The 13,856-nt window shown below is 44.4% G+C and overlaps 1 protein-coding gene across 1 annotated transcript in view; it reads left to right on the top strand.

Annotated features, from left to right (window-relative positions):
• The window catches only part of SPATA6 (spermatogenesis associated 6), a 46,022-nt gene extending 39,669 nt beyond the window's left edge, over positions 1 to 6,353 (top strand). The window contains exon 13 of the mRNA XM_063344440.1: positions 210 to 6,353. Within this exon, the coding sequence (XP_063200510.1) occupies positions 210 to 390 (181 nt within the window). The 3' untranslated portion in view covers positions 391 to 6,353. The remainder of the gene's footprint in view (positions 1 to 209) is intronic.
• The last annotated feature ends 7,503 nt before the right edge of the window (positions 6,354 to 13,856 follow it).

The raw sequence follows: 13,856 nt of genomic DNA on the forward strand, positions 1-13,856 counted from the left end.
GTGCACTCAGGTTAGTGGGGGAGATTTTGTGTGCTTGAATAACGTGGGGCTCCTACTTCTTAGAAGTAGCTGCAGTGCAGTGTCTGTTTCAATCTGTGAAGGGTAATCTGTGTTTAGCAGCTCTACGTTTGGATTTCTGCTGGTTTTGTGCTTCTAATTCCTCTTCCTTATCTTGATTTCATCATTATTTATCTGCTTTCTGTTGACAGTTCACCAGTGCAGCAGAACGCTACTGTTCACTTGGATAATGGTGAATATTGGTCTAGACGTGCGGCTGTATACAAAGGGAAGCCTCGCAGAGCGATCTTTGAAGAGAGTCTGGAGAAAATATACAGAAACATGTACCAAAAAGCTTCTGGCACTGCTTCAGACCAAAAAATGCACTCCTGATAGCAATTCACCTGGAAATGCACAGTACACAGTGTTCATATTTGTAATGAAACCTATTTTTATGTAACAAATATTTGTATTCTATTTTTAAGCTGTAATTATGGTTGGGCAGGGTTTGGGAGAAATGAAGTTTTGGCCTGGGTTGCTAAAAGGAAACTATTAACATCTGCCCTGTGCCTCTCCCCGCAAGGACCTCCCCCTCTCCTCCCCCCCAGAAAAAACCACCCTAAAACCATAAAAAAAAACCCAAAATCCAAAAGAAACCCAGTAACTAAGCCCCTCCATAATTAATCATGATGGTGTTGCTCCTTTGAGGCTATGAAAAGATAGTCATTTGAAGACTAAGAGGTCTGCTGGACATTCCTGTCTGACATCAACTCAGGTTTCAGCTGCAGCCAATTCTTATTAAATAATTAAAGCTATTTAGTAACATAAACAGAAGAAACAGTATGGCCTAGTGTTCAGAGAGGGGGTCTAAAGACAAGGGTGAATGTGAGTGTTGATTTAAAAGTGTCCCATCTGGGACAAAGGGGATGGAATTGTTTCTAGAAAATTGCCTTTGGATTGCTTATTTTTGAGACAGGCAGAAACTCTGATACTGACCTATAGACATGCTTTCGAAGTGGTTTCAAACGCTTTAGTCACCGATTTTCTGATACTGCCAAATTTTAAAAGAAACCCACCCAGCCCAACAGCCTTTGTATCAGAAGAAAGGTCATCTTCACACACTCTGTGCATTTGAAAGTTTCCAGGTTCTCTTGAATGCAGCCATGACATTTGCCAATATACTTGTAATTTTAAAAAATATGAATAAGAAAGGAGCGCAGAGGGAGAAAGACTGGAGCTCGTCAGCAAGCTCCTCATATACCCCGTACAGGCCTTCTGAAGTTCCTGTATCACAATCCCGCCTAATTTGGAGCCTGTCCTTCCCAGTCTGCTGGGATCCCGTTGGCAGAAATCACATCGTTTTTGCTAAAGGCCACCAAATGTTCATCAGCAGTTCGATGCTTTCCCTGGGGATGGAACCTTTTCAGCCTTGCATTGAACAGATCCCACATTACCAGACCGGGGCAAATTGCCCATCTATTGAAAAGCGGAATGTTTTAAAAGGGCAAGAGTGTCCATCTCCTGCTTCCTTTCAGAATGGGGGGGGAAAACAAATGCCTGTTCTGGCTCCTTCCCTGACACTGCGAACAGATTCAGTTACACCAGTGCCATTTTACCTGTTATGATTGGATAAAGGATAAAGCTAGCAGTACAGATGGCAGAACATATGACTGTAACCTGCCAGCATGCCTAGATAAACAAAAAGTTGGTCTACTCTGCCTTCCGTCCTTTAATGCTGAGACAACATAATTGATTTGAGAAAGCAGTTGGTGAGCAATTATGCTAGTGGGAAAGCACGTTGAAAGGCTGTGTGCTTCTGTTTTAGGAAAGGGGACTCTCAGAGGAAGTGTCTTGCATATAGACATTTCTATTCCTTGTAACTGTTAAACCAGTTGAAGTGGATTAACACTGATAACTTCCTGTCCCTGATGCCATTTAGCACATTAGTGCTTTCAAAGGGCATTAGTTGCACAGTCCTATGCTATGGATAAGTGTTGAGTCACTCTGTGAAGTAGTAGCACTCTTTTTTTGCAGAAGTGAAAAGTAAAACTTACCCAAACTGTGCCACTGAAGGCATGGTGGCCATGGAGTATTGTGCTACCAGTACCTGGTATTCTTTCATTAGCCTAGTCCTGTGACCCCATATTAGTCCATAAAGGAATTGTTTCTTTATCCTTGCTGCGCAGGAAAGTAGTTATATTCAAATGCATCCTAAATGCGCAGGGCACATTCTGAGAGATACTTTCCAAGCTTTTGATTTAAAAGGAATCTACTGAAATCTGGAGGTTGCTGCGGTTTCCTGCATGTGTTTGAGCCATAAGATTTAGTGTTCTTTTCATGGTATCCCACAGTTTTCATTCAGTATTCTCGGTGTTTTCCCTCCCCAGTGTCATAGCTTAGTAAAAGTTGGTCTTCCGAAGACTGGCTGCTCCCCTTTGGCCTAATCTGCTTCTATGACATAGAAGCGCTCTTCGATTTTTCCCTCCCCAGCAATCCAGCAGATTTTAGTCCTTGCTTGTTCAATGTGTAAGAAGGCCTGAATGCTGAGGCTTTGGTTTTTTGCAGAGATGAGTAAGGACTCAAGTTGCCGTGAATTCAAGACACACGAGGAGGGGATGAGGAAGGTTGAAGGCCACTGTGAAAAAACAGGGTGATGTTTTCGAGGGGTCCAGAGGAATGGCTGGGGTCTATCTATCTGTTTCATTCCCCCAGCTAAAGAATGGAAGGATATGGTAATAAGGCAACCTTCAGTTTTTCATCAAAAATTAAAAAAAGAAAATCATCAAAGGTGAAAACGGGATGGGAGAAAAAAAAAATCATATATTGAATTTTGACTGATATGAATATTCTCGCTGTAGTCTTCGTATGCAACATAACAACAAATGAAGCAGATAGACTCTGAGTGTCCTTGGCCCTGCTCCAGCTGCGAGGGGGAGACGGTGTATATAATGTCTTTCTGAATCAGCTGCTGCAGGATGTGTGTTTCTCTCTTGGGTCAGAGTCATTCCACAGCTTATATGCTGTGATAGAGCAAAGAGTGTTCTCTTCCAAGCACTGTGCTGGAAATCTGGTTTGGTTAATGGAAAACTTTTCCCTGAAACGTGGCTTAAGACCCAAATTGCTCCAATCTGTCTGTAAAATCTGCAAGCCACTTGGTTTTCAGAAGCGTTTGGCCCTTTCCCTGTTTGCTCAGCTAACCCTCCTATTAATATGCATACAGCTCAAGTGCACTGAGCGCTGCTGCTCCTTTGCTACTGCACTATGTGATAAGTTCAGGCAGTGAACCAACATAGTAATAAACTGTAATTGTTTAGTGCACCTTACCTTCTAATACAATTTAAATCCCTTCTATGAAATGCAAATTTCTAGGTTCCTGAATGGAGCTTTAAATAGCATTTTCTGTGCTCGTTCCTTATCTTTTGCCATCCACAAAGTGGTCTTTCAGTGACAGTGGGATGGCATAATTCCACCCCCGTCATTTTACCTCCTAAAGGAAAGCTGCCTACTCAAATCTAGAAATAATGGGCTAGATTAAGAGTGAATTATTGTTTTTTTGTAGAGTCTATCTCTTTCTCTTGCCCTCCCCAAGTTATTATAGCCTATGAGTATTCTCCCCAAATGCTATTCAGCATCCAGTGTTGCTTGCAGTATGCAATCAGTGCAATATTTTAATCACTTCCATTTTAATAAGTCAGAGTCTGCTTCCTACTTGCTCCCTTCCCTCTTTCCTACAAATAACTTAGTACAGTTTAGGATCTTGGGGTGGCTTTAGACAAACTACCTGCCTGTGTTCCGTAGAAATGCAAATCCTTTGCTGAGTAGTACTTGCTTTGGAAATCACTCAGTCATTGACCTGTCGTGGATTAGAGGCAAAAATGTCAAACTCTCTAATGATTTGCCTTATCTAAGTTTTCAACCAGAAGAAGGGAAGCTTAAATTGGTCCACTGGGGACAAGAAGCACAGGGATGGCTAGAGTAATGGGAACAGGTAGGAGCAGCTTTGTAAGATAGATGGGCAGCAGTGTTTGGACTCCAAATCTGAGCAGCTTGGAAGATGGCGAGAGCTGTTCTTTAGATAGTGAATCACATGTTTGAATTTTACTATTACTTCAGAGGCTGCCAAAACGGTGAGGGGAAACACAAATCTGCCCATAGGTGTTGGGAATCTATTTTGGGGGTAAAATAACAGAACATTTAGCTCTGCTCAGTATTAAATAGTCTGTTCCAAACTCCCTCTCATTGTTACCTCAGCTGTAAAATGGGGAGTTTGTGCTCTGGTGAAGCTTAATTAAATGACTGTGAAGTGCTTTGGGATCCCGAGGTGAATGTTACAGAAATGATTTTGTGGAAGCCTGGCTGAAAAGTCCCATCTCATCCCCACGTTACTAAAAAGCCTTTATTTTAATTTTCCCAGGTTTATTATGTTTTAATCAGACAATTATTAAGCAAGTCTTAATCTTATCAAGACAGAAATCTATTAAATCTAAGGAAAGGCTGAAAAAGAGAATGAACTGCTTTACTACATGTACTTTTAGGAGCTAATCTTTACAGTTGGTATCCTACACGGCCTCTGCCTCCTGCATGATCCGGGTTCATCATACTTACACTGATTGCTCTCATGATATCTTTTTCTCTTTCCTTTTAATACAAATTATTTTTTTGTCATCCTGATGTCTCAGCGCTGTCTGCTCTGTGCACTAATCACACCGCTAACATCTATCACATCGCTTGTTCTCATCCTCTCCCCAGGAGCAAGGGGTGCAATGGTGTGTGCAACCTGACAGTGGAGAAGCTCCTGTGGTGTGCCGCAGGTTTGTCAGAGAGCGTAAGTTGGAAGGAATCTCTGCCTTTTTCCGTCTGTGTGCAAGGAATAGCTTATTAGATACTTCTGCTCTTCCTAATTTTGAAGCTTGAAAGTGTTTTCTGAAACACTGGACTATGCAACCAAATTCTTGGCCTTTTAGCAGTGGTCATTTAACTGTATAAATCTTGTAATGTGGAAACTCTGGGTCATAGGAAAGCCTACCAGGATGTTAATTACTTCAGTGTTTACGGACTGATCGTTATCAGGATGCTGAGAGTATCTCAAGAGATTTGTTTAGTAGTGAAGGAATTTGGGGAGACTTTCAAATCAACGCAACTTAGCTGCTTGGTTCCCGTGCAAACAATTGAAGCTAAGAGAGAACAGCGCTTTTGTGGATGATCTTAATGAGCTACCTCACCGACAGAAATGACGTCTGGTTTAGCTGATGGTCTCTGGTAGCAGCAGAGAACCGGTCTTTGCCCAGTTCTTTTCAGTTTCAACAAATAAACCAGTGTTGTGGGAAGTGATCAAGAACACCTAATATCCCTGTTTCTAGTACACAGTGAACTATTAAGCACAAGCCCTGTTGATTGCATTGGTTTCTACTGCTTTCCCTATGGAATTCAAAGCATCATCAACCAAAGCCCTTAAAAGATGGGGCTGTAGCTCCTTTTGTGAACAGCGTTGGCTTGCCAAAGCCACGCAGTTTGTTCCCTGTTTGTCTTCGGTGAGAAATTCTCTGAAGTGCAGTAATAATTTGTCTGGATGGCAACACAAAGGAACTGTAATCTTTCTCTTTGCTTGATCAATGTGGAGACTGTGCTTTTTCTTCACGTGTATTTCTATTCAACTCTGGGTGATTGCTTCTGACCTAGCAGAGAACTCTCTGCAGTCTGAGGAGCAGCGATCTGAGCCTTCTTCTCACCTCCTCAGGGGAAGGAGTTTGCTGTTGCAAAACAGCATCCCTTTTGGTTCATAAGAAGTTACTGATCCTGAGGATACAGCACAAAAATCGCGTTCTGTGGTCAGGCATTCACGTAACCCCGTAGAGCTGATGCCACCGAGCTTCTCACACAGTGGGGGTGGGAGGCTGAAAGCAGGGGGAGGCTTTGGGAGCGGTTCGATGCGTGGCACGCCATGAATTATGCATTTGTATACCATGAATTATCTGTGTATAAAATAATCTGTGAAACTTTTGAAGTAACAAAAGCACCATTTACGTCACTGAACGCTGGTGAATTCTAATGCTTATATTTGTATTGAATTTTTGAATGTTTAGCTAATTGTGTTTTTACGAAGACGATAGTTGTATGAACCGTTTCATTCGGTGCTTCAGTAGTAAACATTTGCTATGAGGTTGCTTTCCCTGCCTGCCTTGTTTTCACACAGTCAGCTAGTGTTTACATACATTTTAGCCTCTGTGCCATTTTTGAAGGCTTTATTTGTCTCATTTACGTTTTTGGTTTGGATAATACTTAAATATGAAATCCATCTGGGAAACATATTGTATATTCACATTGAGGGGTAAAACCAGTTTTTAATTAAAATTTTATACAGCACTTGTATTTCACTTTGTCCTGTTTTATTATGAAACACTTCAATCTTCTTCCTAAAACACATATGTCTTCTGCGTTTCAAGATGTTCCTTGTTGCTCATGCAGAACCGGTTTCTGAGCTCTGTCAGCAGAGTGCCATATGTTCTGGGGTTCATTTAGCTTCGCTGGCGTTTGTGTAGGCAGCATATTGGATGTAACGCAGCTAAGCCCCGCTCCATTCTTTTCTTTGTAAACTTGTCAAGAGATGAAAAAAGCAGGGAGAAGAAAACACTGAATGATACTCGAGTGATGGGAATTATCAATAAGTTATGGTAACTTGGCCAATCAAAACTGAGGTTTCTCGTGTACTTGAGGATTTTCCTTAATTGCAGCTTATGTATAGCTTATAAATTGATGCATCCCTCGGTGCTGCCCGGTATTACGCCCAAAACGAGTGCTGAAGGTTGAGATATAACTGAAGCCATTTGGAAATTACAAGCATTAAGTGCTCTTAATTTTATAGTAATCTGCGATTTTAAATTAAAAAAACAAAAAAAAAGTGAGTAGTGGAAGATGGGCAAGTGTAGGGATTGTACTCCTCTTTGTTGTCTTCTGGCTTTGTGGAAAATAACTGTCCGCTGTTTAAATGCCTGGCACTAGAAAAAGAAATCTCAAGACTGATGGTGCCTTCCTCTTGGAGAGAGGAAAAAAAAAAAAAAAAAAGCCATTTTTCTTGCCAGTCCATTCCTGTTTCTTCCGTGGCCCCCATAATCTTGGCCATGAACCAGTAGGTACCATCAGTCTTTAATATAGTGCAGGTATGTGGGAACACAGCCCTGACTGTTTATCGATAGTCGCCATTTATTGTCAGATACTGATCTGCTCTGCCGAAAGCTTTTCAGAACCGCCTCGGTGACTGCGACGGAGGACCAGAGTATTTCTGTGATTCTGTAACTAGAGCTTAAAAACAAAATGAGAAAAAAAAAAAAAAAAAAAAAAAAAGAAAAGACAGAGTAAGAAACTAGCGGAAAAGGAATACGCGTTAAACCATTTCCCCTTTGCGGAGGTACGAGGCCGGAGGGAAGGGGTGCGAGCGGCTGCTCGGCAGGAGCGCGCGGAGGGGTGGGGAGGGGAACTTCTGCGGGTCTGACCTAAGGTCGGTCAGAAATAACCAGCTGGAGTGACACGAGTGTAAACCTGGTTGAAGTGACAGGCAGCTCAACTCCTGGGACTCTATTTACATATGTTTAAAACAAACAAACCAAAAAAAAAAAAAAAAGCTGCCTTTGTGCCCCAGGAAAATCTGTTTACTTGGCAGTCGGCTCATGTATAAGCTGGAGCTTCTTTCATAGAAGATGTAGAAACAAAGCCACTGACATTTCTGCTTTGATGTGAGGCTGAAGCTAAGATTTGATTTTGAAATATGAAAGTAAACTGAAACTACCTCCAATTTAAAGGTGAAGTTTTTTAAATGACCTTAAAAGTTTTGAAAAGTTTGGGGTTTTTTTCCCTCCCCTTAGGGACCAGAAGAAATTATAACAGTAATCTTACTTATAGCTGTAAGTCTACAGAGACAGTGGCTGTAGGTTAATGAAAAATTGACACTGCTACTTGCCTCCGCTTCCAGCAGAATTTTTTTTCTTCAAACTGATGTGAACTATTGCACTGCGTGAGTTGGTTATGAGTCTCACATATTAAATTGAATGCTGCTTTTGTGGAAGCTACAGGAGCGAGTCACAGCTGAATGTTTTGAACAACATCATTGCTCTTTTGAACAAACGCGGCAGAAATTATGGCTTTCTTAAAATGGTTACCCTGGTCCTGCCCACCCCCTCCCCCCCCCACCCCCCCCACCCCGCTCAGAAAAAAAGCTTGCTGTGTTAGTCTAAACCAGAAAGTGGGCAGAGGAATTGTCCCTGAAGATCTCCATCCCAGGACTGAGTCCGGGGTGCTGTTGACCCAACCTGGTAGACCTCTAGTGGAGCGACCACACCATAGAGCAGTGACCGAGTGTTCCAAGTGCAGTTGCTCTGATGTTTTGCCTGCACCCGCGTCTTCTGCGCGTTTCCCCTTGTGTGGCACTGGGACTCCTCGGGGGACACCCGGTGGCTCACAGAACATTGTTCAAGTGCTCTCCAGGAGCATTTCTGCAGTGTCTTTTGGGACAGCTTGGTTCTCATTCCTGGGAATCGTGCACAGAAATGGCGTGAACTCAGCAGCCGAGGCTGACTTTGGTTTGTACTCTGACAACTTAATATCTCTGTTTGTTGTCCTTGGCATGGTGGTGCCATCTGGTCTTGCTTGGACAGCTTATCCATAATATTGCACTGCGTGATATTTCAGTTTGCGCTGCTGAAATCTTGGGCTGTGCTCGAATGGCACACGGATACCTTGATGCCAGTCTCTGACCAGATGGCACATTCTTAAATAACATCCCCCATGTGCTGTGCTGGAGATGGATACACGGAGGTACTGGAAATGGCATTTGAGACCGAGGAGGGAAGGCATGAAGACAGCTTCAGGTATTATATGGGATCTCAGGTCAGGAATTAAAGAGCCATTGAATGTCCACAGACTTCCCTGCTCCCCTTGAGGACTTTAAACCTGTAACAGACTATGAGGAGTGCCCAGTTCTTGTGTTCTGGGACAGAAGCATTCTGCATCTCTCCTGTAGACGTTTCAAGACTCATTGTGTCACAGAAAGGTGGAGGAAATGCATGACTCCGATGGTCACGGTATACTTGGGAAAAGGCAGAGTTGTGGGCAGTGGAATTTGGGGCAATGGTAAGCAACGCTAACAAAGACTCCTCCTTGAGCATTTCTCCAACAATGACATCTGTATTTTGGTGTTCCCAGTGGATTTGCCATCTCCACTGGGGAGAAGGTTATGTTTGGGCGATGAGGAAGTCGTCGTCTTTCACTTCTCTGAAGAACAGGCAGTGATGTTTCCTTGCAATCCTTCGCAGCCTGGAAGGATGCCTTCATTGCCATTGCAGCAACACTCTGGAGGGGCAGCAGCTTGGCAATTGGCTTCTTCACTCACGTCCACCTGCGTCAGAGCAGGTTGTACAAAAAAACCCTCAAATTATTGTGACACCAACATTTTCATTTATTGCTCCTTGTGTTGCCTTCACAACACGCTGGGTATCGCTCTTACTGCTCAAGGCAAACAAACTAAAAACTGTTCATACCCAGCTTTTGGGAATCACCAAGGTTGGATGCTGGCATTAGTCTGAAATGGGGAAAATAAATGTATCCCATTAAATGTATATACAGAACTGTGAGACGAAAGGCATTAATTTGTTTTTTTATATCTACTACATTTTGTCCTTTGCCACTTCCTTTTGACTTTATCCCCTTTTTTTTTTGCCTTTCCGTTATTAAAAAGACCTATTTTTCAGCATGCACTGCCCATAATTTTTATTTATGTGGTGTAAGTTCGTAACAGACAACTGCTTAATGTAACAGAGGCGGCTTGATGAAATCCAGCGGTTGAAAGCTGGAGCGAGATGCAGTTACACTGAAAATAAGGTGCAGCTCCTTGGTTTGGTTTTTTTTTTTAATGTGACAAGTATTCAGCTTTTAGAGCACCTTAGCCAGAAAGTGGTTTCTTCTTAGCTTGCAGTCTTTATGCCAGGATTGACGATTATGCTGAAAGAAACATGGCTAAGCTGGCAGTTTGATAAAGAAATGGGGAGGGATGTTCTGCCACATGCCTTGTGGTTGTTGCTCAGTCAAAGATCAAAAATTCTGCCAGTAAATGCTAGGTCAAAGTACAGATTAGACCTTTTAGAAGGTCGGGGTCTGGTCCTGCTTCCGTATGTGTGGCCTGGACGTGCAGCCTGAGCTCTTGCCACTTACCGAACTACAGAGTGTCCCCGAAGTAACTGGCGATAAAGCTCCAGCTTAAACAGAGGGGCAACTTGCTTCTCTTATTAACTCACTACCTTTTAATCTGCAGCCAAGCCAAACCCTGCTTTGGGGAATATTCAGGCTTCTCTTATTTTTATAAATTTTTGAAGACCTATGCTACATTGTTGACTTTTCTTTTTAATTAAAAAAAAAAAAAATCCAGAAGACTTTGCTATGTAGCAATAAAACGTATGGTTAAACACCAGCCAATTTAGCGCGTGTGCTTTTGCTGCTCCGCAGAGATACACAAATGCACTCAGAAATCCTCTTGCCGATATGTCAGCATTTTGAAACCGCTACAGTTCGAGGTTAGCAGGGTTATTTCCTTTTGTCTGGGGCTTAAAACATCGCTCCCAACCTGGCATCTGGGTACGATAGGATGAATCCACTGAAGGTAAGATGTTGACTTTATTAGCGGTAGGAGAAACGCTTCTTGACTACGTAATTCAAAACTGTTCTAAGCAACCTTCGCCTCTTCCCCCCCGGCGAGGAAGAGGAGTCATTTGCTGGTGTTGGAAGCACTGGGCACTGAGGAACAGCTAAGTGAGCTGCGGTGCTGGGGCGGGAGGAGAAACACCTTCCAGGACAGGGCTGTATCGGGGAGTGGTGGGATTCCCATTGCGGAGATGTCACAGCCTGGAGCCGGGCAGGTGGGGAAGGTCCTGCGGAGACACAGCAGTGGGTACCTGCACGAAAATGGGACTCAGAATATAAGTTCGTGGGTGTAAACAAAGCAATGCAAAAGCAAAGTTGATTTTTTTTTTTTTGCATTCTATTTGCAGTAGAAGTAGGGCGGTGGGGTGTTCTGATACGTTCTTTGGCGTATATTTATTGTTTATTAATATTTTACTCAAATGAAGGGAAGGGAAAGTAAGAAAGGAGCGCAGAAGAAAGGAAACTAACCCACGAAAATTTACTGAGTTTGTTTCTTTTCCTCGTGGGGCCCAGAAGTGCAGAAGGGTGTCTGGACTGCGTGTGCTGGGACACGTGCCCTCCTCTCCCTCAGATCTCCACGAGCTTTACCCCGGTGAAGTTTCCCTCTGTGGGAACGCAGGGAGGGCAATGCTCCCTGCAGGGATGAGAGCTTCGCATCCCAGGTAGGATCCGCTTTAACCCAGAAACAGTGACTTCCAGCTACGATTCACCCGGGCAGGTGCCCGTCTGCGCACGCCAAGCAGGCTGTGGGCGCTGCTCCCTCCCCATCCCAGAAAACAAGCGCAGGGAACCAGAGAAAACACGGCGCCCTGGTTGCTAGCTTACTCTCCACCCGGCTAACAGGCGTGCGGTTTCATTTCTTTGTAATAAACTGTGCCCACCATAGCGTATATTCTTTTAAATAACATTTTAAAATATTTTCCGGTAAATTAAAGTGATGACATGTTTGTAGGGTTCATTGTTAATTTCATTTCCTTTGGCTCAGCCAGCCAGATAAAATGCAGTGTTATTAATCTTTGTTTAAAAGAAGATCCTTTGCCGAACAGTAATAAATGATCTTGATAGATTTGTCAGGAAAATGAATGATAATCATTTGCAGATAGACACAAGCCTAGTATGGAAGATTAATAAGAAAATATGTATTGGCATCATTAATAACATCTGCTGCCAATGGACTTGTATATTGGTTACAGCTCCGAAAGCGATGTGTTCTTGTTAGGATATGGCAATTCATCACGCGCCGTGAAGAGCGGGGCCGTGCCGTGCTCCTGGGGCGATGACAAGCTGCTCCCCGGGAAGGGCTCGTGAGGAGCCCAACGCCGCATCCCCCGTCGCCTGAGCCTGTCATCGCCCCAGCCCCGCTTCCGCCTGGCTCCCGCTTCCCACGTGCATCTCCCCCTCTCACTGCTAAAAACTCTTCTGGACCCCATGGATTTACTCATTCCTTGCTTTTGGGGCTCTGGCTGGATTCCGCAGCCGATCCGTGTTCCCTCGGGAGCCCCGCCGGCGCGGGGCGGGCTGAGCCGTGCTGGTGGAGAACCTGCTGCCGGCACAGAGCAGCTCGGGCTGCAGCAGCTGCCGCACCTGGGGTTTGACATAACGCTTTCACTCAGGGTCTGCGCTTGTCCCAGCTCGTGTGGCTCTAAAAAGCTTCCTCCAGAGCCTGCCACAGGCATTTAAGCACTTGTATGTCTTCAGCTGACACAGCTTTGGGAAGCGGCCCCGCTTCCCTGGGTGCACAGTGCGTGAGGAGATAAAGCTCCTCAGAGGTGCTGCATGAGACTGTCAGGGGCCTTGCTTTCTGGGCCGTGATCGTTCCTGTTAGGGAAAGAGCATTTTATTTTGGGCTAATTAGAATCACTCCACCTGCAGGGCTTCTGTTGGGGTTTCCCTCTTAAAAACTCCAGAGGGCACCTGAGAGTGCGAAGGGCTGCACCTCACAGCAGGGCTCTGCCACAGCATCTCACCCGCAGCAGCGGGGAGCAGAGAACCTCCCCGTCCCATCCCACCCCATCCCACCCCACCCTGTCCTGCCCTTGTGCCTATCGCTGTCCCCGCGGCGAGCGGGAGCTGGGTCTGGAGGGGCTCTGTGTATTCAAGTGGGGAGATGCTGCATAAACTGGGAATTATCGAGGCTGGGAAGGACGGGCTGGGAGATGCAGAGGGGGAGAGCTGCACGTGGGTGTAGGAAGAGGGAACGGGTGTGGGAGATGAGAAGGAAGGAGAAGGGGGGGCTGAAATGAAGAATAACATGAAAAGGGAACTGCCCCCCCATCTCCATTCTTCAACCAGGAGGAAAAATATAATCTCTTTTTGGTTTGGTTTTAATTTTTTTCAGCTAAATATGGTATTTCCCTAGAAAATACAAGGAAAGGTCAAGATGTTTTGAGCTGACTTTTGTTTATTTCAATAAAACAGTTTCAGGCTCCCCCTCCCCAGTGATTCTCTTTTTCTTTTATTTCGCTTTAGCGGTTCAAAGTAGAGTAGTAAGTCAAATAAATTCACTATTGAAATGTGTTTCTCCTGTGGGGCGCACAGCTGGCTGCATCCGGCAGTGCGGATGTCTCCGGTCCTTCTGTGGGCCAAGCTCAGAGATGCAGTCCCATCTCTCAAAGCGCGTTACTTTGTTTAACTGGCATAGACATCAGCGGTTTAAAGGAAACATCAGCTTCCAGGGTCCATGGGGTGAGATGGGGAGGGAGAGACATCAGCATCATAAATACAGAGATCATAACTTGTGTCATTTTAAAAAAAAAAAAAAAAATCACTTCTATTCTCTGCAGTTTTTCTTAGGGGAAAAGAATAACCTCAAACATTTAAAAAAACTGCCCCGCTATTCCTCATCCTGCTCCACGTTGCTTTCCCGGTGGTTTTAGTGGATGTGTGGTCCAAAAAAGCCAATAAAGCCGTTGAGCTAAGTGCTGCTGAGGGGCTCTGTGGCTCAGGAGCACTCAGCACCTCGCTGCTCCAGGCGAGGAGGCGAGAGCCCTGGTATTTCCAAATGCATTAGAAATGTGTCCGTTATTATTAGACATTTACCAGCTATTAATCACAGCTGGTAACTTGATTTCCTCTAAATGTTTTGAGGCACCCTCTGATCTGGGCACCACCTGCTCAAAATTGAATAGTGGAAAGGCAAGGCAAGCTCTGGTTCGTGTGCCTCTTCCCATGGG

This window comes from Chroicocephalus ridibundus, chromosome 8, assembly GCF_963924245.1.
Source record: "Chroicocephalus ridibundus chromosome 8, bChrRid1.1, whole genome shotgun sequence".
NCBI lineage: Eukaryota > Metazoa > Chordata > Aves > Charadriiformes > Laridae > Chroicocephalus > Chroicocephalus ridibundus.